General features: G+C 70.2%; 3 protein-coding genes across 3 annotated transcripts in view; all 3 read left to right on the plus strand.

The window, feature by feature from the left end:
* Positions 1–4,657: 4,657 nt before the first annotated feature.
* On the plus strand, positions 4,658–8,117 carry SYT8 (synaptotagmin 8). Its single transcript, XM_020286417.2, is given in 9 exon segments — positions 4,658–5,970; positions 6,070–6,173; positions 6,176–6,241; positions 6,609–6,707; positions 6,853–7,011; positions 7,077–7,244; positions 7,377–7,482; positions 7,579–7,712; positions 7,810–8,117. Coding segments are annotated over 9 exon segments (1,281 nt in total). The 5' UTR covers positions 4,658–5,759; the 3' UTR covers positions 8,044–8,117.
* Positions 8,118–10,417: 2,300 nt separating this feature from the next.
* Positions 10,418–13,153, plus strand: TNNI2 (troponin I2, fast skeletal type). Its single transcript, XM_020286418.2, has 5 exons — positions 10,418–10,540; positions 10,626–10,754; positions 10,886–10,975; positions 12,676–12,852; positions 12,978–13,153. The coding sequence occupies exons 1-5, from the start codon at positions 10,433–10,435 to the stop codon at positions 13,071–13,073; spliced, it is 600 nt and encodes a 199-aa protein (XP_020142007.2). The 5' UTR covers positions 10,418–10,432; the 3' UTR covers positions 13,074–13,153.
* A 9,091-nt stretch (positions 13,154–22,244) lies between these two features.
* The window catches only part of LSP1 (lymphocyte specific protein 1), a 39,544-nt gene continuing 39,219 nt past the window's right edge, over positions 22,245–22,569 (plus strand). Inside the window, exon 1 of the mRNA XM_076001628.1 lies at positions 22,245–22,452. Within this exon, the coding sequence (XP_075857743.1) occupies positions 22,400–22,452 (53 nt within the window). The 5' untranslated portion in view covers positions 22,245–22,399. The remainder of the gene's footprint in view (positions 22,453–22,569) is intronic.

The raw sequence follows: 22,569 nt of genomic DNA on the forward strand, positions 1-22,569 counted from the left end.
CTGAGCCCAGCGGCCACTTAACTGGGCTGTTGGGAGTCATCATGGCCTTTGCCCGGGGTCCCCACACAAGGGGTCCCCGCACGGCGGGGCTGGTGCACGGCAGAGCCAGTGCCCACAGGGCCCGGTCCAGCCTGGCCTGTAGGACCAGTGTGGGAAGCTCAGCCGTCCCCGAAGCCCCCGGCCTGTTCGAGGGGTCCTGTGTGTCTCACCAGAGGGCAGAGGGCAGGGCCTGCGGCACCCAGGGGTGGCTCTCGTGGCTCCGGCCTGGACCCTGCCCCGAGCTGGTGCCGGGTCTGCCAGCCGGGGGCCCACCCTTCCCAGCCGGGGCTCAGGGGCGGGTGGCTGGGGCGGCCGGGGCAGGAAATGGCAGTGCTGGAGGGGTCTGGAACATTCCTCCCACCCTGCACTGCGGCCGGTCCAGGACACGCCTCCGCGGGGCGCTGGGCTCCCGCACCCCGACACCCCCGGCTCCAGGACGTCGTGAGCACAGGGAGGGCTTTGATGGCACGCGCTGACGTGGAGGGTCCCCACTGTGCCCCCACACCCCCTCCCCGCGGCCGGCCCCCGGGTCTGCCCAGCCCGGCGCCGGCAACACGAGGGTTTGCGTTGGCTCCGGGCCAAACCCCGGAATGTGCCGGCTGGCTGCGCGGCAGCCGTTCCTGGAACAGGCGACAAAGCTCGGCCTGTCTCCGTGGCGTGGGCGGGCGGGGTGCAGACTGCCCGGAGCCCCACGTGACCGGGGCAGGGGCCCCGAGACAAGGGTGAATGGGCTCGGGGCGTCCAAAGACGCGGTGGGACTTGGAACCGGCCGCCCGGGGGGCCCCCGCCCCGGGACGAGGGCCTACGTGAGGTGTGGGGTGCAGGCCGCTAGGGGTACGCCCTGCTGCGGGGCCCTGGAGCGTGGGGAGTGGGACACCCTGACACGCAGTGACCTGCTCTCCGGAGAGGGCACAAGCTGGGGACCCCGGTTTCAGACGACGTCTGGACTTAGGCAGAGGACGTGCCTAAGTCCCGGGTACCCGGACACGCGGGGTCAGGGCTGCACATGGTCACGTGGTCACAGGTCCCCGTGCTCGGCTAGTGGGGTGCAGACTGCGAGGAGCAAGGACGGGCAGCAGGGTCCGCTGATGCGTGGGCTGCGGGCGTCCAGAGACGCGGAGGGGCATGGAGCGGACAGGCGGGGGCCCTGCTGGGTCGTGGGGTGCAGGGCACTGGAGGCCGGGCTGCCAAGGCCATGATGAATGGGGACAAGCCGTCCAGACACTCGGGGGACGGGGGGTGGGGGGGCACACCACCACTCAGACGGCCCCAGAGGCCGTGGACACGCGGCAGATACTGCCGGGTGGAGGACGGAGGGCCTCGCTCCCCAGTGCTCAGGTCGTGGGGCGCAGCCTCTTCGGGTGCCTGGGTCGTGGGGTACAGCCTCTTCAGGTGGTCGGGTTATGGGGCCCAGTCTCCCCAGGTGCTCGGGTCGTGGGGTACAGCCTCTTCAGGTACTCGGGTTGTGGGGTGCAGTCTCCCCGGGTGCCCGGGTCGTGGGGCACAGCCTCCCCAGGTGCTCAGGTCGTGGGGTACAGCCTCCCTAGGTGCCCGGATCGTGGGGTGCGGCCTCCCCAGTGCTCAGGTTGTGGGACATGGCCTCCCCAAGTGCTCGGGCCGTGGGGTGCAGCCTCCCCGGGTGTTCGGGCCGTGGGGTGCGGCCTCCCAGGACGAAGACAGCCTCGAGGAGCGGGGGCGGCACAGGCTGACGCGGGGAACGGGCACGGGACACAGGGAACCGTAGAGGGCTGTGCCTGCTCGGCGGCCCCTCCTGGGCCGTGCCTGGCTCCGGCTCCAGGGGGTGCCCGGCAGACGGGCGCAGCGTCGGGGCCAGGGGGGCTCCGGGAGGCACATGGCGGCCCAGCACGTCCCTGCTTGTGTGCCAGGAGCTCGCGGCTCCCCCCGCCAGCGCTCGGCGTGCGTTCCGACCTCAAACATCCCCAGGCGGCCCCAGAGGAAGCTTCCCGGCCAGGAGCCCCGCCAGGGTCTCCGTGGGGCTGGCGGCTGCCAAGCCGCCGTCTTGGGGGCCGCGGGGCTGGCCTGGGGCTGCCAGCTCTGTTTGGTTTTCTCCTTCCTGCCCGGGAGCCCCAGACACCGTCGCGCCAGGGAGGCGCCCACAGCCCGGGGAGGCCCACAGCCCCTCGCAGCCGGCGGGCGGGAGAGCACACGGCGTGTGGCTCAGCTGCAGTCTGCGTGTTCCTGCAAGCTGGTGCCCTGCCGGCCCTGCCGGCCCCCCGCCGCCTGCCCTCTGTTGCCCCCCGACGGTGCCAGGGCAGGGCCTGCCCACGGAACATGCCGGAAGGAGCCCCCGGTGACCAGCACGGGCACACACATGCACACACAGGCCCACTCGTGCCCTGCTGGGCGAGGAAGCATGGCGGAGCCCGGGCAGTGTCTCCCGGCGGTCCTGCCCGGCCGGCCCTGTGGCCGGGCCCTGGTGGGACAGGTTCCCTGTTAAGCATTAACCTGCCCACGTCCGACCAGCCGGTGCAGATAAGGGGTAGGGGACACCCTGGCACGGAAAGGCCCAGGGGAGGGACGTGACCAGGGCGGTTGGACCAGAGCAGCAGGAGGGAGCTACGGTTACAGGCCCTGCTCGGGGTCCAGTTAAAGCAAGAGGTCAGACTGCAGTGAGGACTCCCAAGCCGCTGGCTCGTGGGCGGCCGGATGAGCAATCGGGGACGGGTCGGCCCGGCAGGAGGCCAAAGCACAGGTGCGAGGAAGGCCTGAGGAGGAGGTTCTCTGCGCCCGCAAGCAGAGGTGTTCCCCGAGAGAGCCCCCAGCACCGCCTGGGCAGGTAGGGCGAGCAGCTCCCTGCAGCGGCCACTCGGTCCCCCCTGCTCGTGCTGGGCCGTGCAGGAGCCATCGGCCCCGGCAGGCCCTGTCCTCCAAACACCGCCCTGGGGTGCCTGACCCACTCAGACCCCGGCCAGCCTGGCCGTGCCCCCCAACGAAGGCCGGCGGGAAAGGCCCCTTGCCCTTCTTACAGAGCTCAGTGGGGCCGAAGATGCCCCTGCCAGAGAGAGTCCCGGATGTGGGTCTAGCCCGGACACCAGCCCCGGCCCTCGGGGGAACGACTTCGCCAAGGGAGGGCCTGCGGGCCCGCCCGAGGTGGGGCTCCCCGAGGCCCCCTCCCACACCCCGGCCCCACGGGGAGCGTCCCTGTCCCCAGAGGCAGAGCTGTCCCCTGGGTGCCTGCAGCAGGGCCTGGTGGTGACCGCAGCAAGCGTGGGCATCAGGTGAGCGTGCTGAGCCCCAAGTCCTGGGGGGAGCCCGGCTTTTCCAGAGGAAGGGGCCACGGAAACTCGCTCGCACTGAGGCACGGAGGGTCCCAGCGAGACGGGCGAGGAGGGAGTGAGCCCACCAGCCCGGAAGCCGTGCCAGGCCTGGGCCCAAGGACGCCCGAGGGAGGGGGCTGGGCTCGGAATCGGGGGCTTAACCGGGCTGGAACTGGGCATCAGGCGTGGGGCTTGGAGAGACGGGGGCCCCGGAGGAGGTGGGGCGCACGCAGGCCCTGAAGGGCCAGCAGGCTGGGGACACAGAGGGACATTCTAGGCGGGAGGAACGGCCAGAGCAAAGCGTGGTGGCCGCAGGAGTGGGAGGGGAGAGGCGGCTGGATTCGGGGAGCCGCGGGGCCTGCAGCAGGGGTGGCTGGCCAGGGGCGTGAGCTGGGAAGGACACCTGTCCCCCTTTCTTGGGAAGAACAGTGTTAGCCCCCAGGAGGGTTCCTGGCTTGGCCACAGCAGGCAAACAACCACAGCTGGACACCGGGAACCACTGCCGCCTCCCAGGGCGTGGCCGGTGTGAGGCTGTCCAGGCAGGCGGGCCGAGCGCCCCTGCGGTGGGCGGGAAACCAGGCAGCCTCTCGGGCCTGGTGCTGCCTCTCGGTGTCTGCGCTGCCCGGGCACCAGGGCACCCCGCCTGGAAGCCGCGGGCTGGCGGCCGGGCGTGCCTGCCAGGGAGCCACGTGGGGCAGGTGGCGCCACCTGGTGGCCACGTGCCTGCCTGAGCCTTTCTCCTGGCGTTCCCCGAGCACCTGCATGCACCTGCCTAGGCGTGGTGATCCCAGGGCCATCGACCAGCGTCCCCAAGGTGCTGGGACCCTCCAGGGCCAGCTTCCAAGGCCTCCTGGTCCCCTGGGGACAGCCCACTAGGCTGGTTCAGGAGTCCCTGCCCTGTTAGACTGCAGGAGGGGAGGGCACCAGCAAAGCAGGGCACAGACACGCTTGCACACACAGAGACATGTTTGCACACACAGAGACACACTTGCACACACAGACATGCTCACACACACAGAGACACGCTTGCACGCGCACAGACATGCGTGCACACGCACAGGCACTGTGGAACAGGCACTCGGGAACTGACCCTGAGTTCTCAACGATAAAAATCTTGAATGAAGCTACTTTAACCCCAGAACACCGGCAGGCTCTGATTATTTCAGAAAGGAAAAGTTCACTTTAAATCCCGAGTGAGGGTCAGGGGTCACATCACGGGGCCCCCAGGCTCAGTCTGCTCCCCTTAAACAGGGACCGTGGCGCTACCTCGGGACAACGACGCTCGGGACAACGGGCATGGGGCCCTCGTGGGTGGGCGGGCGGGCTGGTCTGCAGGTTGCTGGGACCGGGCACCCCTCCCCGCTTTGGGCCGAGGCCCCCTCCTCCCAACACGGGGCTTGGGTGGGCTCTGGGGCGGGAGCTGCCTCCCCAGTGGGGGGTGTGGGTGGCGATGCTGTGTGTGTGAGGGTCCCTCCCTCCCTCTCCGTGTTCTGCCCACACGGGAGTTCGGGGGTTCGGGTGTGGCCCCGGTCCGGGCGGATCGCAGGTTCTCGCAGGCAAAGGGGGGAGACCCCGTGCTGGAGGAGCACAGACCCCCGGCCAATGCCCCTGCAGGAGGAGGCAGGGAAGAGGGGCACCCAGCCCAGGTAGGCACCTCGCCCCTGCCTGCGGGTGGGAGGAGCCAGCCCGGCCAGGTGAGCTCCCGTCCCAGGCCCCAGGCGGGTGTGGTGTGAGTCTCCCGCCCTCCTTCCCACTGTATGTCAAAGGGTGGCCCAGCAGGCAGCTAGCAAGCCTGGGTGGCACTGAGTCAGTCTGGAGGAATGTTCTGGCTGCCCCTGGCTCCGCCCTGCCCTGCCTGCCCCCACCCGGCCCTGGTCCCCAGGTGCTGCTGGCCCTGCGTCCCGGCCAGGAGTGCACCAGCAGCTGGGCCTGGGCTTACCTAGAGGAGCTTTCGCCAGGCCCTGGACCCGGCCCCACAGCCGGCACCCCAGCGCCCCTCCCCCACCAGCACCCCTCCCCCACCAGCGCCCCTCCCCCCATGCCCCACTGAGCCCGGCCTCACGCTCCCACGTGGCTCCTGGGCTGGCCCTCCGTGAACATGCTCCACCTATGTGGCTGGCAACGGCAATGGGCCCGGGGTGTGGCAGGGATGTGACGGGCCCCCAGTGACATGGGACCCCCCAGCGATGAGAGGGGATCCCCCAGGCAGGGCCCAGGATCCAGGAGAGAGGGGTTGAAGAAGGGGGCTCCCCGCAATGAAGGGGGTGCTCTGAGTGCAGGAGGGCGCACGGGCTGTGCAGGAGGGTACATGGGCTGTCCGGGCCTGGCCTGCTGGGCTGGGGCTGGGGGCCGAGGGGAGGCGGCCAGGAGGCTGGGAGGCTGGGAGGCCGGGCCTGCGTGGGTCAAGCTGGTGCTTCGGCTGAGCCTCCAGCCACTCTGAACATGCACCCCTGGCCACCCCGGTCTGCCTCCCGCCCAGCGGACGGGGCAGTGGGCAGGGCCCTGGGGCCATCCCCCCAGGTGACCCCGCCTCCCTGGCCGTCCCGGCAGGCAGGGAAGATGGGGCACCCAGCCGACGCCCACAGCACCCCGGCCCCGGCTGGCACTACGGCGGGGCCTGGGCTCGTTCCGGACCTTGTTGCCAGGACGCCCTGTGAGTTTCGGGGCCCCTGGGAGGACCGGAGGGCGGCGGGGTGGAGGTGCAGCCGAACAGGGGCTCCGTCCACAGAGGCATCTCAGCCCCCGTCCCCAGGGCCCCACTGGGCACTCGCCGCCGTCACCCTTGCCGCTGGAGTCCTTGTTGCCTCCTGCATCCTCTGTGCCATCTGCCGCTGCTGCCACCGCCGCCGCCGGCGCAGGAAGGAGCCAGAGAGAAGGAGGCGGTGGGCCTGGGCCGTGCACACAGCACCACCACCCCGTGCCCGGTGAGGAGCAGGGTGGGCAGCTCAAGGCCCCGGCTCTGGAGCTCAGGGCAGCTTAGGGCGGTCGGGCGGTCGGTCGGTCGGGGTGAGCTCAGCCCAGGCAGGGACAGCCGGGCCTCCCCAGGGGCAGGCACAGGAGGGGCCTTCCTGGCAGGGGAAGCAGCAAAAGAGGCAGAGGTTTGTCCATGGGGCATGGGGAGCCACACCGGGTTCTAGAGAAGTAGTGGTACAAGAGACACCGTGCTTGGGGCAGCGCTGGCTGGTCTGGCAGAGCTACGCTGAGGCTGTGAACCCTTCGGTGGCCTGGCCCTTCAGGGAGCTGCCAACCTAGCTCTGAAGGGGGCCGTGTCCCCCTCACCCCCCACCCCAGGTGCAGCCGGATGTGGACACCCTGGGGTGCGGTCCTGGGGAGCCCCAGCAGTGGGGGCGCCTGCAGCTGGCCCTGGAGTATGACCGTGGGAGCCAGGAGGTGAGGGGGGCCCCACCTCGCAGGCCCTGCGGCTCCTCAGGTTTCCGGAGGGGTGAGGCGTGGAGGGCAAACGCTGTGCCCGGGGTGTTGGGGGGCTGCCGGGGGAGAGCCCTGCTCCGAGCCCTCCCCTCCCCGGGATCCCCAGATCAGGGTGAGGCTGAAGCAGGCGGCTGACCTGAAGGCGGCGGGCACGGCGGACCCCTACGCCCGCGTGAGTGTCTCCACCCAGCCCGGGCGCTGGCATGAGACGAAGGTACACCGCGGCGTGCTCTGCCCCGAGTTCGAGGAAACCTGCTGCTTCCTGGTGAGTCCGCGGCGGGAGGGCCCGGGCGGGGCGGGGTGCGCTCCCGGCTCACAGGCCACCCTCAGGTCCCGCCGGCGGAGCTGCCCGGGGCCACCCTGCAGGTGCAGCTGCTGGACTTCAAGCGCTTCTCCGGGCACGAGCCCCTGGGCGCGCTCAGCCTGGCCCTGGGCACCGAGGACCTGCAGCACGTCCTGGAGCGCTGGTTCCAGCTGGGCCCGCCGGGCACCGCCCAGGTGAGTGCTGGTGGCCATGCTCCAGCCCGGGGACCTGCGGCCCGCAGGGACCCTGCCCCATTGCCGCCGGGGAGGCCGAGACCTGACGCCCCGCTCGGGGCCCTGCCGGGCTGAGCCCCCTGCCGCCCGCAGCCCGAGCTTTTGGGGGAGCTGTGCGTGTCTCTGCGGTACGTGCCCGGCGCGGGCCGGCTGTGCGTGGCGGTGCTGGAGGCCCGGGGCCTGCGTCCGGGGCCGACAGGTGAGAGCAGCTCCCGCCCGGCCGGCGGACAGAGGGCTGGGGCCCCTGCTCAGCCCTGGGGCCTGGAACCCCCTCTGTCCCGTCTCACCTGCCCAGAGCTCTACGTGAAGGTCCAGCTCATGCTGGGCCAGAGGAGGTGGAAGAAGAGGAGGACGTCTGCCAGGAAGGGCTCTGCCAGCCCCTACTTCAACGAGGCCTTCACCTTCCTCCTGCCCGTCAGCCAGGTCCAGGTGGGCACTGGGAGCAAGGCGGGGGTGGGGTGGGGGGGCCCCGCCGGCCCGAACTGACCACAGCCTTCCTCTCCCGCCCCGGCCTGCCCCCACCCAGAGTGCGGACCTGGTGCTGGCTGTCTGGGCCCGGGGCCCGCAGCTCCGTGCCGAGCCCGTGGGCAAGGTGCTGCTGGGTGCCCACGCCTCCGGGCAGCCCCTGCAGCACTGGGCAGACGCGCTGGCCCACGCACGGCGGCCCGTGGCCCAGTGGCACCGCCTGCAGCCCGCCGGGGAGGTGGACCGCACGCTGGCCCCGCAGCCCCGCCTGCGCCTGCCCCTGCCTCACTCCTGAGAGCACCCCGCGCCTCGGTCTCCCCGGGCTGAGCTGTGGGCACCGTCCGGGCTGCAATAAACGCCTCTCCCTGCCGTGTGCGTACTGCTGCAGCCCTTGGGGACTGGGACGCAGGGCCGGGGCTCCGTCCTCAGCGTGGTGGCCCCTGTCCAGACCCAGGCCCCGCAGATTCTGGCTGGGGCCGGGCCCTGGGTGGAGGGGGCCCCCGAGGGAGAGGCGGGAGGTGGGCTGCAGCCGGGCACAGTGTGGGGGAGGGACCCTACCGCCTTCGGAGGCCGGGCTGCCGGGCCTCCCCGTGTGAACAGCAGGGGGCAGTGGACACCTTCGGAAGAAGCTGGGGCTTTGGGGGTGCAGCCCTGGCCGACGCCTCCCGTCCCCAGGCATCTGGGCTCCTCCACCGCGGGTCTCCTCTGACCGTTCTTGTGGCCTCGGAGCAGGCAGGGTGGGGCCAGAGCCCCGGGAGAGGGTGACAAGGGACGGCCCGGGTGCCTCTCCAGGGTGGGGCCCCTGGGGGCAGCGGGGGGGCAGCCAGGCGGCCGGAGCCCCGGTGGGTCAGAGAGAGGCTCCCAGGCGGGCGGTGACAATGCCCTGGGGTGCAAGGAGGTGTCTGAGCTGCCCAGGTGAAGCCGCCCAGGTGAAGGGGTCGGGGCAGGCTGGCCCCACCCCCGCCCCTGCTCCCAGCCGGGAGACAGGCTCAGGCTGCCCAGGCCGGGAGGCCGTGTTTGGGGGTCCGGGCCTGACCCGGGACGGGCTTGCCGACGGGGTGGAGGGGACAGCTGACAGCAGGGCCCAGCAGGGAGAGGCTGCTGCCGTCGCCAGGAGCAGAGAGTCTCGGTGGCCGAGCCAGGAGGCAGGCTGGACGCCGACTTGGACGGGCCTCGAGGCATGACCTCCCCGCCCCGAGCCGGGAGCCCCTGTGGGGCGAGTGGCAGGGCCCGTGCAGCTGTCCCCGGCTCCTTGCAAGGACCAGGGAGGCATCTCGGGCTCGTCACCGGTCCCTAAATAGAGCCACCCAGCCGCGCCCCCCCAAGACTTCTTGGCCTGGACGGCAGCACGCGGCCGGGCAGGTGGGGAGGCCTCTCGGCTGTCTGGGCCCCCATTGGTCTGAGGAGGGCTCCATGCCCTTTCCGAGCAGGGGCCCGGCCCGGGGCAGGACATTTATACCCCGCCCCGGGCCCACCCGGCCAGCTCGCCTCTGCCGACCGACCTCACGCCCAGCACCTCCACCCCTGCTCCAGGTGAGGCCAGCCGGGCCGGCCGAGGCCGGGGACAGGCCATGCTCCGCTAGCTCGCAGGGGGCTTCCCGGGAAAGGGCCCGGGGGCTGCTGCCGGAGCCCTCTCTGGGGGTCTCTTAGGGCTGGAGGGAAAGGTGGACTCGGGGGCAGCTGGGGGCACCGGGGGTCCCGGGCGTGCACCCTACCGCCAGGCCCCACCTCTGGGGACCCTGGAAGGAGTTTTTCGGGTCACGCCACCCTAGGACCTGAGTCCCCCGGCCCAAGTGGGGAGCGATTTTCTTACTGGCCTTAGGCCCGACGCCAAAGGAGCAGAGACGAAAATAGCAGCGTCGCGGAGGCCACCTGCCCTGGCCCGTCCCTCCCTCCCTCCCTCGGGGACAGCTGCAGGTCCTCAGGCCCCGCCTGGGACATTTTGGGAACACTTTCTCGTCTTACTTCTCACCCCGGTGGGGGGTGGGGGGTTCCCAAGACATCACTGCCCTTGAGGAGGTCGGGGGTGGACGCAGGGCAGGGAGAGCTGGTGGCCAGGAGGCCTGTGCCCCTCGCCACGGCGACGCCTCTGCCTTTCCTTACACAGGCTCTCCGCGCAGGACCTCAGGATGGGAGAGTAAGTGGTCCCTGGCGTGTCCCCGCGTCCCCTCCCCGCGGTCACCCACACGGCTGTCTGTCCCCGACCGTGGCGCTTACCTCTCTCTTCTCTCTCCCCCTCCCTGTGTCCCCCCTCCCGGCACAGCGATGAGGTGAGTACCTGCTTGGGTGGGGGGGCAGGACACACGGTGGGGGATGGGCAGGTCAGAGGTCAGAGTACCGCAAAGCCCTGAGGCCCAGGGAAGACGGCCCAGCCCCCACCGTGAACGTGTCCCAAGAGGGCTGTGAAAGTGTCCCAAGGCTGCTGCAAGAGGAAGTGGCCGTCTGGGGCCTGCCTGTGGGGCAGGGGACTGGGGCTGCGGCCTGGTCACAGCGGCCAGTCTCTTCTTCTTTCTGGCTTCCGCGTCCCGGGCCTCACCCCACGGCCCCCACCCACTGCCCCTGAGGCCCCAGCCCAGCCCGTCCAACCCCTGGTGTCACCTGGGCGAAGTGCCACCCGCCAGCAGGCACCGTGTCTGCGGCAGGGGCCGGGCGGGCCGGGCCCCTGGCGTGGGGGTGGGGAGTTCATGGAGGGTGCGGGGTGGGGGTCCCCCGGCCGCGCCCTGACTCTGCCCTCCCCCCCCGCCCTGCAGAAGCGCAACAGGGCCATCACGGCCCGCCGGCAGCACCTCAAGGTAGGCGCGGGCTCGCTGGGGGGAGGGGGCCCGAGGGCGGGGCGGCGCCCGGCCCCTCACCCCCCTGTGCCCCTGTGCCCCGCAGAGCGTGATGCTGCAGATCGCGGCCACGGAGCTGGAGAAGGAGGAGAGCCGCCGCGAGGCCGAGAAGGAGAACTACCTGGCGGAGCACTGCCCGCCGCTGCACATCCCCGGCTCCATGGCCGAGGTGCAGGTACCGCCCCGGCCTGCCGCTGCCTCGGTCTCCCCACGTGGCCAGAGACACACGGGGGGTAGGGCGGGGGGGCGGGGGACGGTGGCCGTGCGGTGTGGGGACAGCCACCCACCCCCTGCGCCCGCCCCCAGGAGCTCTGCAAACAGCTGCACGCCAAGATCGACGTGGCCGAGGAGGAGAGGTACGACATGGAGGTCAAAGTGCAGAAGAGTGGCAAGGAGGTGAGGGGCGGGGCAGGGAGGTGAGGGGCGGGGCGGGGAGGTGAGGGGTGGGGCGGGGAGGTGAGGGGCGGGGCGGGGAGGTGAGGGGCGGGGCGGGGAGGTGAGGGGTGCAGCTGAGGAGATGAAGGGTGTGGCAAGGAGGTGAGGAGGTGAGGGGCAGGGTGAAGAGGTGAGGAGGTGAGGGGTGTGGCGAGGAGGTGAGGAGATGACGGGTGTGGTGAGGGGTGAGGAGGTGAGGAGGTGAGGAGGTGAGGGGCAGGGTGAGGAGGTGAGGAGGTGAGGGGTGTGGCGAGGAGGTGAGGAGATGATGGGTGTGGTGAGGGGTGAGGAGGTGAGGAGGTGAGGAGGTGAGGGGCAGGGTGAGGAGGTGATGAGGTGAGGGGCAGGGCGAGGAGGTGAGGAGGTGAGGGACAGGGCGAGGAGGTGAGGAGGTGAGGGGCGAGGAGGTGAGGGGCATGGTGAGGAGGTGAGGAGGTGAGGGGCAGGGCGAGGAGGTGAGGAGGTGAGGGACAGGGCGAGGAGGTGAGGAGGTGAGGGGCGAGGAGGTGAGGGGCATGGTGAGGAGGTGAGGAGGTGAGGGGCAGGGCGAGGAGGTGAGGAGGTGAGGGACAGGGCGAGGAGGTGAGGAGGTGAGGGGCGAGGAGGTGAGGGGCATGGTGAGGAGGTGAGGAGGTGAGGGGTGAGGAGGTGAGGGGCAGGGCGAGGAGGTGAGGAGGTGAGGGGCGAGGAGGTGAGGGGCATGGTGAGGAGGTGAGGAGGTGAGGGGCAGGGCGAGGAGGTGAGGAGGTGAGGGACAGGGCGAGGAGGTGAGGAGGTGAGGGGCGAGGAGGTGAGGGGCATGGTGAGGAGGTGAGGAGGTGAGGGGTGAGGAGGTGAGGGGCAGGGCGAGGAGGTGAGGAGGTGAGGGGCAGGGTGAGGAGGCGAGGAGGTGAGGGACAGGGTGAGGAGGTGGGGAGGTGAGGGGCATGGTGAGGAGGTGAGGAGGTGAGGGGCAGGGCGAGGAGGTGAGGGGCAGGGCGAGGAGGTGAGGAGGTGAGGGGCAGGGTGAGGAGGCGAGGAGGTGAGGGACAGGGTGAGGAGGTGACGAGGTGAGGGGCATGGTGAGGAGGTGAGGAGGTGAGGGGCAGGGCGAGGAGGTGAGGGGCAGGGTGAGGAGGTGAGGAGGTGAGGGGCAGGGTGAGGAGGCGAGGAGGTGAGGGGCAGGGCGAGGAGGTGAGGAGGTGAGGGGCAGGGCGAGGAGGTGAGGGGCAGGGTGAGGAGGTGAGGAGGTGAGGGGCAGGGTGAGGAGGTGATGAGGTGAGGGGCAGGGCGAGGAGGTGAGGAGGTGAGGGGCAGGGTGAGGAGGTGAGGGGCAGGGCGAGGAGGTGAGGGGCAGGGTGAGGAGGCGAGGAGGTGAGGGACAGGGTGAGGAGGTGGGGAGGTGAGGGGCATGGTGAGGAGGTGAGGAGGTGAGGGGTGAGGAGGTGAGGGGCAGGGCGAGGAGGTGAGGAGGTGAGGGGCAGGGCGAGGAGGTGAGGAGGTGAGGGGCAGGGTGAGGAGGTGAGGGGTGAGGGGCAGGGTGAGGAGGTGAGGAGGTGAGGGACAGGGTGAGGAGGTGGGGAGGTGAGGGGCAGGGCGAGGAGGTGAGGGCAGGTGTCGGGGGCCGGGCCGCCCTGCGCCTAGGTGCCCATGACTCCCCCACCGCCCCGCCTGCCCCGCAGCTGGAGGACATGAACCAGAAGCTGTTTGACCTGCGCGGCAAGTTCAAGCGGCCGCCGCTGCGCCGGGTGCGCATGTCGGCCGACGCCATGCTCAAGGCCCTGCTGGGCTCCAAGCACAAGGTGTGCATGGACCTGCGGGCCAACCTGAAGCAGGTCAAGAAGGAGGACACGGAGAAGGTGCGCCCCCGGGGCCCCGTGGGGCGGTGGGGCGGGCTGGGGGGGCTGGGGGGACTCCCCTGCCTGCGTCTGGGGGAAACTGAGGCTGGGGCGTTGGGTGCGCTGAGCCCTCCGCCGGCCCCCAGGAGCGGGACCTGCGTGACGTGGGCGACTGGAGGAAGAACATCGAGGAGAAGTCGGGCATGGAGGGCAGGAAGAAGATGTTCGAGTCCGAGTCCTAGGCCGCCCCTGCCCCCGAGCAGAACGGGCGGGGAGGGGAGGCCCGGCCCCAGCTCCGCTGTCAATAAAGATTCGAATCCTCTGACTTGTCTGGTCTGGCTCTGCCCGGCGCCTCCCTGGCCACCTCCCTGCAGCCGGCGCTGTGGTCAGCAGCCGGGGAGCCGGAGGGGCTCGGGGCTGGGGGCTCCAGGGCAGCCCAGGAAGGCCCGCCGTGCACTGCTGTGCCGGGGTCAGGCCCCAGGTGCGCCAGGGCTCGCCCGGACAGACGCACCAGCCCCTCGGGGCCGGGAGGGATGAGCTCATGCCCCTCTCTGCACAAGGGTCCGGAGACCCGCGCCCGGGGACGCCAGTCCAGCCCCGACTCCTCTGCAGAAACCCAGCCCGAGGCTGGCAGTCGGGAGCCCACGTGGTGGCCCAGGCTGCTGTGCCACGTGCCACTCCCGGGCCACCCGCGCCCTGGGTCACCCTGCCTGTCCACATCTGCCCCTGGCCTGGGCTCCGAGGCCCGAGTTGGGGAGGGGCCCGGCTGGCAGTGCCAGGCTGGGGGCCAGTGTGGAGCTTGGGGCTGGCACGACTCCTGTCCTCGGTGCCACCACACTGGGGACACAGAGCACCAGGCAGGCTCAGGCCCTTGGCTTTGCAGCCGGGCTCCGGACCTCCCAGCTGCCTCAGACCCCAGACCCCCCGACAAGGGCCCCTAGGGTCCTCCCAAGGGCATCTGTGCCCACCGGGCAGTGGCTGGGGTTTGTGTTCTCGGGCCCAACCTGGCCCCTAACTGGGCCCTGTGGGGTCTCGAGTCTCGTTTCCGGCTGGCCCGAGACCCCAGCCCCCACGGCACCATCAAAGACCTGTGCCCGCGAGCCCGGATGAGGCCCGTCACAGCAAGGCCGGGCTATCGGCCCCTCCGTGAAGGATGACGCAGGGGCCGCCAAGGCCGCGTGGCTCAGATCCGTGACGGGGAAGCTGCCAGCCCCGTCCTTGTTCTCCGGAGGTCCCCGCGATTGATCTTCGGGGCTGGCGGCAGGAAGAACAGCTGCACTTCAGCCTTGGGCTGCCTGGGGGGACTGATGTCCTCCGGTGCTCAGCACGGCCTTCACGGTGTACCTATGCCCCCCCCCCGCCCCCCAGCCCTGGATCCGGTCTGTCCTTCCTGCAGCTGGGGGGCCTGCAGCTGGAGTCCCCAACCCGGCCTTTCCGCCGTGGGCCCCTGCGGCCTGCTCCGGCTGCCGCGGGGAAGGCCCAGCCACGTGCGTGGGGCAGGGCTGTGGAGACATGGGGCAGTGGGGCCCGTGACCGGCCTGGGCCGGGCGCCGAGTGTTCAGGGACGGGCACGCTGCAGGCCGGCTGCGTCCCGTGCAGAGCTGAGCGGGCCACGTGGCCGGTGCATTCGGGGGGCAGCCCGTGGTGTGGCCCGAGCACCAGCCGGCGGCAGGGGGGCCTCGTTGTGGCCCCGCGGGGTGAACAGCACGTCTCCAGGGACGGTGCCCACTGGGGACAGGGGCAGGACTCTAAGCCAGGGGCACGAGGGCATCAGAAGGGACAGGCAGGGACACCAGACCCGGCTCCCCTCCGCCAGGGTTAGCCAGACCCAGCCCGTGGGAAAGCTGCCTTTTGTTTCTTCCAAGCAAGGGAATGTCAACGCAAAATCCCAGACGGCGGTTCTGGGGTGGCAGGGTCAGAACGGGTAGAGGCCCAGAGCGGAGGCTGGGTAGTGGAGGTTGGGGGCTTTGTCGCCTCTTCCAGTGAATGAATGAACAAATGAATGAAGGCCGGGCGCGGTGGCTCACACTTGTAGTCCCAGCACTCTGGGAGGCCGAGGCGGGTGGATCGTTTGAGCTTAGGAGTTCGAGACCACCCTGAGCAAGAAATTAACTGGCCAACTAATATATATAGAAAAAATTAGCCGGGCATGGTGGCGCATGCCTGTAGTCCCAGCTACTCGGGAGCCTGAGGCAGGAGGATCGCTTGAGCCCAGGAGTTTGAGGTTGCTGTGAGCGAGGCTGACACCATGGCACTCACTCTAGCCTGAGCAACAGAGAGAGACTGTGCCTCCAAAAAAAAAAAAATGAATGAATGAGGCAACAGAGGCAGTGGAGGCTGGATGGGCCACACCGTGACTCAGGCAGCCAGGGCCCAGCATGGGGCGTCCTGGCCAGCTCTGCGTTCTAGAAAGGCCCAGCAGGGTGGAGCCAGGCAGGGGTTGGGGTGGCAGCCATGGTCACAGTGTGGGGGGTGGGGGTAATACTGGACAGCAGGTCCCAGGCCTCGGTGGCTGGGGGGTCGGGGAGCCTGAGCTGGCCCTGCAAAGCGGACAGGCGCCTGCAGGGGTGTGGGCACCCTGGGGACCTCGCAGAGCTGGCCGGGAAGGGGACACAGCCACCAAGCCCCAGGTTGCCCTGTCCTGGCTGTGGCTGAGGAGGGAGGGAGAGGAAGAAGCCCTTGGGGGCTCGTTTGAAGCTGTGGCTGCCTGAGACCCGGGCAGGGGCTGGGGGCTGCAGAGACCCCGCCAGGGAGGGGCTCGCCGGAGGCGCCCACGGGCCCTTCCCCGCTGGGGGGAGCAGGGCTCCCTTGAAAGCACCCATGGATGGCGGATGGAGGGCGGGCAGGGGAGGGGGGTTGCACCGGGAGAGCCCTTGAAGTGTCCCGTGATGCTGGAAAGCTCTGAAGCACAAACAAAGCAATAAATAAAATGCCGGGAGCAGGCCCCAAGGACAGGGACTGGAAGATTAGATAAAAGTGTTTTGATGCTGGCAGTGACGCGGCCTTGGGCAGGAGGGCAGCTGCGCCTTTGGGAAACAGACCGCGCAGGGAGGAGGGGGGAGGGACGGAGACACAGAGACACAGAGACAGGCGAAGAGAGAGACAGAGAGACGGGGGAGCCATGTGCAGTGGAGTCCCCACCACTCCTGCTCTTGAGACTTTTCTGGGAGCTCAACATCACTTACCCCCAAAAGCTGAACTTTTCTCCCAACGCTAGAACAATAACGTTCTTAAGCAAAAATAGATGACGTGAAAAAACAACATGAGTCGCCGGGGAGGATGTCATCGGGGCTGGCGGGGCAGAAAGGCGCCAGGAGTGTGTGGGAGGCCCCGGGTGGGCGCCGGGGGCTGGCGGGGGGACGCGGCTGGGTGCCCCCAGAGGTCACAGAGACGCCACTCTGCCGCCTGGACCCTGGCGGGCGGGTGTGTGGCCGGCCTGCCCAGCTCCACCCGGCCTGTGGGGACCGAGCCTCACTGGGTGCCCGTCCAGCTCTGGTCCTTTGGGTCCCCAAGTGCCGGCTTTGTCTGCCCCTCACCGGCCCCCGCTCGCCCTTCCTCCGGCCTCTGGCTGTCGCCGGCAGCCCCAGCCTCAGCTCCGACCAGCCGGTGGCCGTGCAGGGGCCGGCCGTGGGCCGCTCCCACGCCAGGACCACCAGCGCGGCCCACTCGGCCCTGGGACCACCCGGCCGCCGGAAGTCAGCGCCAGGCCGCCCACGCGGCTGCCTCCTGCTCACCCTTCGGGGCCGGTCACTCCCCTGGGAGGCCTCTCCAGAGCCCCTCGTCCCTCCGGGGCCACCGCCTCCATAGCTGTCCCGTTCCTTCCTGGCGTTGCCACTGGCTGGTTTGCTCGTTCGTTTGGTACCCACCCCTGCACCCCTGCCCTGCACCGCCAGGGGTAGGGAAACGCCACGGAGTTGGGGCCTGGCGTGCAGGGCGGGGGACCCCGGTGAGAACGGGGCACGTGTCCTCTGCCACCGTCACCCGAGTGCGCCCTTGTCCCTGCGCTGGCTGCGCCCTGCCCTCCCCCCGCAAGCACCTTGGCCCTGGACGGCACAGGCAGCCGCAGGGTCCCCCGTCCTGGTTTCTGCCCCCCACGACCCTCGTCTCTCATTGCAAAAGATGCCCCTGCACGGACTCTGCGTGGGCCGGTCCCGCCATGGCCCCGGGAGAGCCCGGCCTCGGGAGGGCAGCTGCTCCCCGGCCTGTCGAGTGCCTGGAAACTTCCGCCCCCGGGGCCCTGCCTGCACCCCTGGGGCCCTGCCTGCACCCCTGGGCTCCTGCTGTTTCCCCCATCCCCCACCCCACCTGGCTCCGCAGGACTGTCTGGGCCTCGGGCCAGGCTCACGCATGGCCCCAGCCGGCTGCCGAGGGCCGGGAAGGAGCCGGGCAGGGCAGACAGGGGTCCGGCCTGGTCCTGCCACCCAATGCCCCCTCCGCCTGCCAACAGGCCCCCAATCTCTCCCCTCCCACCCCATACTACACGGGCTCCCCGACTTCAAGCCAGAGGTCACAGGGTGAACCCAACGACACCACCCCTGCTCCCAGAGTGGCCCACACGTCCTCCTGGCCTCCATGCAGGTCTCTGACCCCACCAAGCAGCCGGGACAGCACCCAGGCTCTCTGACCACGCGGCTGTACCCTTGGCCTGTCCTCTCCTCGGGGAAACTTCCAGAGGGAGCGTCTGCCCACAGGGCCCCCTTGCCCTTCAGCGCCCCCCAAGCGGCCTCACTTGTCCCCAGTCTGTCGGCTCCCCCACCCTCCACTTGCCAACCTCTCGGCGGGCTCACCCTGCCTGGGATGCGCCCGGGCTTGGCCCCGTGCTGGCCACTGTCCCACCCGCCCGGCCCCCGTTGTTGGACTTCTCTCTGCTCTCCGATCTTTGCTCTCGGGGAAGGGCCCAGGCCGGGTTCCCAGCTTAGGGGCAGCCACAGCCCGTGGGAGGGGGTCACATGTGAGTCACACGCACCACCCCAGGGCCTAGGCCCCCGGGGCAAACCCGCCAAGCACCTGTGCGCCCACGGGAGTGACTCACTGGGGCACACACCTGGCAGACAGATGCACACACCTGGCAGACAGGTATACACACCTGACAGACAGGTGCACACACCTTGCAGGCAGGTGCATCTGGGCACTCAGGCCTGGCCCCCGAAGCGCCCCCTGCTGTCCTCCTGGTCTCACTCTCCCCCTGCCAGTTGGGCACAGAGGACCAGCCCGGACTCAGGTGCTCAGGGAGGAGGAACTTGGGGGCCCAGGATGGCCCCATACCCAGCCCCCCGCCTGAGAATTGGGCTGCGGTGAGAACGAGGCCACTTCAATCACAGGTTGGTTCTCTCCGACCTGCGGCTAGCAGGTGGAGGTCAGGGGTCGCAGGGCCTCTCTCCCTGGCTGCCTGCCGGATGGCCACCTTTCTCCCTGTGTCCTCCCATGGTTGGTTCTACGTGTGTGCCCGTGCCCTGCTCTGCTCCTCTTATAAATACAGCAGTCCCGTGGGACGAGGGCCCACGCTGGGGACCTCATTTTAACCTAATTCCTTCTCTGAAAGCTGGATCCCCAAACACGGCCACATGCCCAGGTCCAGCGAGTGTGTGTTTAGGCTACAGACTCAGCGCATGGAGGTCCCCAGGCCACGTCCCTGTCCAGCCCCGTGGACCCTCAGCACACCCTTCCCTCTGCCCGCCACGCCGCCCTCCCCTGCAGGCCCGTGGCTGCACCGCCCTTCCCCGGCCCATCCTGCTGCCCTGGAAGAGCCACACCGCGGACGCCCGGCAGCCTGGCTGGTGGTGACCCTGCCCCCGCACCACTGGCTGTGGCCCCCGCGTCCCCGTGGCTGTTCCGCCGAGGTTCTGGAGGATGCCGTGGCCACGCTGGACTCACAGAGTCCGTCCTGGGCTCCACCGTGCGGCCTGCGGGCAGCGCCCCTCCCGAACCCCAGCCTCACCCAGCCCATGCCGGCCCTACGCTGCCCTCCCCGGGGGTCCAACCTACCAGGACTCCGAGGCCACCAAGGAGCACCCCTCGATCTCAGGGGTGTCCTCCCCAGGTGCGGGGTCCCCACTTGCCCGTGGACAAGACCATGTCCCGGAAGAGGCCCTGTGGCCCCCCGCCGCTGTCTGTCTGTGTTGCCGTGGCGACACCCCTGAGATTGGCGAGGGCCACTGCGCCCCACCGGGTCCTGGCCGTGACGTCTGCACAGAGGCAGGAGCTCCGGGTGGCCCTGCAGGTCCCTGGAGCCCGTTTACGAGGTCACTTCCCCCGTCCCCGGGGGTGAGGCGGGGCCCCCGCACGGTCACCTCCCGGGGGACCTGCCTCTTTGCACCATCACTCCGGCCCGAGGTGCCAACAGCTGGATTTGCGGGACAGGTGTGCAAGCCACTGCACCCAGCCTGCTTCCTCCACGCTCTGCTTCTGGGCGGGCGCCCGGCCTGCAGGGCAAGGGCTGCTCCCTCCTCTCCCGACCCCACCCCTGCCCTCACCTCTGCACCTGGCCCAGCCCACCCTCCACTCAGGCCGGGTGTGGCAGCGCACAGACACGGCAGTGCCCAGGGAGCCCCCGAAGCCCCCCAGCCCCGCCCGCCGGGCACAGAACCCAGCGCCCTCTGCACCCCACGGACTCATCATCGCCTGACTCGGTGGGCCGCTTGTCCCCGGTGCTGCTTGCTGGACCCTGCTCCAGACTTGGAGACAGGTGCCGCACTCGACAGGGCCCCAGCCCCACGTGCCTCCCGAGGCGTTTCGGGATCGAGCGCCCCCAAGCCAGCGAAGGGCCGCGCGCCTGCCCCTTGGCCACTCTCAGCCCCTGGGAGGAAGGGTCTGTTCCCAGCCGCCTGCCGCCTGGCGGGGGGCCACACACTCTCAGATGCACGGGGGCTGCCCCTGATTCCCCCGGGAATGTCGCCCTGCCCACTCCGGCAGGGCCAGGCTGGAGGTGGGAGCAGGGGTGAGGAGGGCAGGGCCAGGTGTGCGTCTGGGAGGGTGCGTGGTTTGCGCCTGGGACGACGGTGGGGGGAGGAGTGTGTGCAGGGAGGGGCTCAGGCCTGGCTCTGGCTTCGCTTCCCTCTGTGGTCCGAGGGGGGGGTGCTCGTCTGCCAGGGCGGGGGAGGGGCGGCTGCATCCGGGCCCGCAGAGCCCCCTGCACGGGGCCCCCCAAAGCCTGTCCCGCAGCCCCTGGTGCTCCTGCAGCCAGGGAGGGCCCCCCCCACGCTGCGGCCCCGGAAGGGGCTGGGGCCTGTTTGCCCTGTTGGTGTCCTGTGGCCAGGGCAGGTGCCATGCGGGGAACTGCAGACGGTCGCTCCCCCCCCCACCCCCGCCTCTGCGGGCCACGTGTGGGCAGGGCCGCTCCTTCCCAAGCCTCCCCGGCACCGGGGCCTGGCTGCCCATCTCCGGTGTCACCCTGACCCCTGCCTTTGTCGTCATGCGTGTCCTTCCTGTGTGCGTGCGTGTGTGACCACATTTCCTCTTTTAGTAAGGACACAGTTGTCCCCTGCCCCCACTGGCGGCGCCGTGACCTCACTCTAACCAGCGCCGTCTGCAACAGCCATGCTTCCAAATACGGTCACGTCCCGAGGGCCTGGGGGTTAGGGCTGCAAGACAGGAGTTTGGGGTGACAGCACGCACACAACGGGGGCCTGGGCCCTGCTCCCGGCCGGCCGTGGAGGATGGGGACAGGCAGAGGGCGGGGACACGCCCTCCGAGGGCCCTGGGCTGGGTCGCCCCTTGACCCCAGGCCTGTGGATTGCGTTTTGTCCTCGGGCAGGCCCGGCGCCCCGAGTGTGGTTTCATGCCCTGTGTCTCCCTCCTGAAACCCGTAGTGTGTGAAGCAGAGAGTCTTGCGTTCTCCTTTTGCTTTGGCCCCTGGAAATGAGGCCGCAGGTCCAGCCTCCGGGCAGTGGCTCTCGGGACTTTTAGGACAGGTGTAGGCCGCCATCTGCCTCCCTCTTCCTGGCGTGGCCTAGAGCTTCCCAGCCAGGAGGAAGGACCCGAGGGGGGTTGGGCCAGGCAGGACAACCGCCGACGAGGTCCCCTGATATGGTGGGGTGCAGGGGCCCAGCCCCCCCATGCGGATGCACCTGGCCTGGCAGTGAGACACCTTCAACCCTGGGATGGTCTCAGATGTGGGCCCAGGGCCACTCGCCCGGGCCTCTGCTCTGCCCGCCAGGCCCCAGGGTGCTCCTGGGAGGGCACACAGGAGGAGGCAGGAGGGCCAGGCCAGGCTTCTGGGCACTCACTGGGTGGGGACCCCCCTCAGGTGTGCGGGCGGGGGTGGGGCTTGCTGCCTCCCAAGTAGCCGAGTCCTGACGGGTGACACCTTGGCACCTGCAGCCTTCCCTGCCCCCCGGGGGGGGGCTCTCTGCCCTGCTCTTTGCTTGGGGGGGAGGGGATCCCTGCAAGTCCTTCCCAGTGGTAGCCCCCAGGTCTGCCCACTGGCCAGGGGATGGCAAGATGGCGCGGGGCCTGCTCCTTCCCAACCCCTGTGTTGAGGGACTTGGCCGAGACAGCCTCTGTCACCTCTGGGGCTGCCCCATCACGCCGCAGCCCCCCAGCTCTGGGGTCCGGGCCCACGGCCGCCATCCCTCCTCACGACCCCAGTGCACCTGTCCGGCCACCCCTGCAGCTGGGGGGCGGCAAAGGGCCCCGATCCAGCCCTGCGTCCTCCAACGCTGGCCGGGGCAGCCCCCTAGAGAGGAGGCAGCTGCCCAGTGGCAGGGAATAGGAAAGGGAGCCAGGCAGCGCGGGGGAAGACACGCGATGTGTGGGACATGGGAGCATTTACGGGGTGCCCAAGGCCGTGGCCCTGAGGCTCTGGGTGGAGGCCCCGCCGGGTTCTGTGGGCGCCCACAGGAGATGGGCCTCGGCCTCAGGGGAGGGGGGACTCCCTCCAAAGAGGTCCGAATAGCCCGCGAGGACAAGGGGTGACAGCCCCTGCACACAAGCGAGGATGGCCGCCGGGGCTGCCGGCAGGGGCCCAGGAGCAGCCTGGGGTCCCCAGCGCCCTGCGGAGCTGGATCTGGGGGACAGATGTTCAAACCACAGCACCCAGCCTGCTTCCTCTGCACTCTGCTTCCGCGTGGGCAGCCGGCCTGGTGGCTGGCGGGACCTGGACCCCGGCTGGGGCAGGGGCTGCTCCCCTCCTCTCCCCACCCCACCCCTGCCCTCACCTCTGCAGCTGGCCCAGCCCACCCTCCACTCAGCGCTGGGTGTCTGAGTGCCCAGGGAGCCCCCCGGGGACCCCCAGCCCCACCCGCCCTGCCCTGCCGCGGCCCCCTGGCCCTCGGCCCTCGGCCCTCGGCCCTCGCCCCTACCCCGCCAACCAGGCCCTGCGCCTTGCTCAACGCTTCCTGAAAATGGGCTTGGTTTTTCGGTTCTTTCCTCCCCGCTTGCGGCAACAGATCAGAAAACAACGCCCTGCCAGAGTCCCCGTGGGCTCCAAACCTCAACCTGCAGCCGGAAGGGGAAGTGAAACCCGGCGGGAGGTGGGGGCCCGGCCGCCCGCCACCCCAGGAAGCACCGCGCCGCAGCCCCACGGACACACAGGGAACCGGCGCAGCGCCCGGCGGCCCGGACCAGGCCGATGGCGGAGGCTCCGAACGACCCCGGCGTGGAGGAGCAGGAGGAGTTGCTGGGGTAAGGGGCCGCCCACACCTGGCGTTGGAGCGTGCAGGGGCGCGGTTCTTGCCGCGGGACTGGCGGACAGGTGGCTGGGGTCTTCCCGGGCCCCGCTCCCCACGGCCACCACGGAGC

This window comes from Microcebus murinus, chromosome 4 (genome assembly GCF_040939455.1).
Source record: "Microcebus murinus isolate Inina chromosome 4, M.murinus_Inina_mat1.0, whole genome shotgun sequence".
In the NCBI taxonomy this organism is placed as follows: domain Eukaryota; kingdom Metazoa; phylum Chordata; class Mammalia; order Primates; family Cheirogaleidae; genus Microcebus; species Microcebus murinus.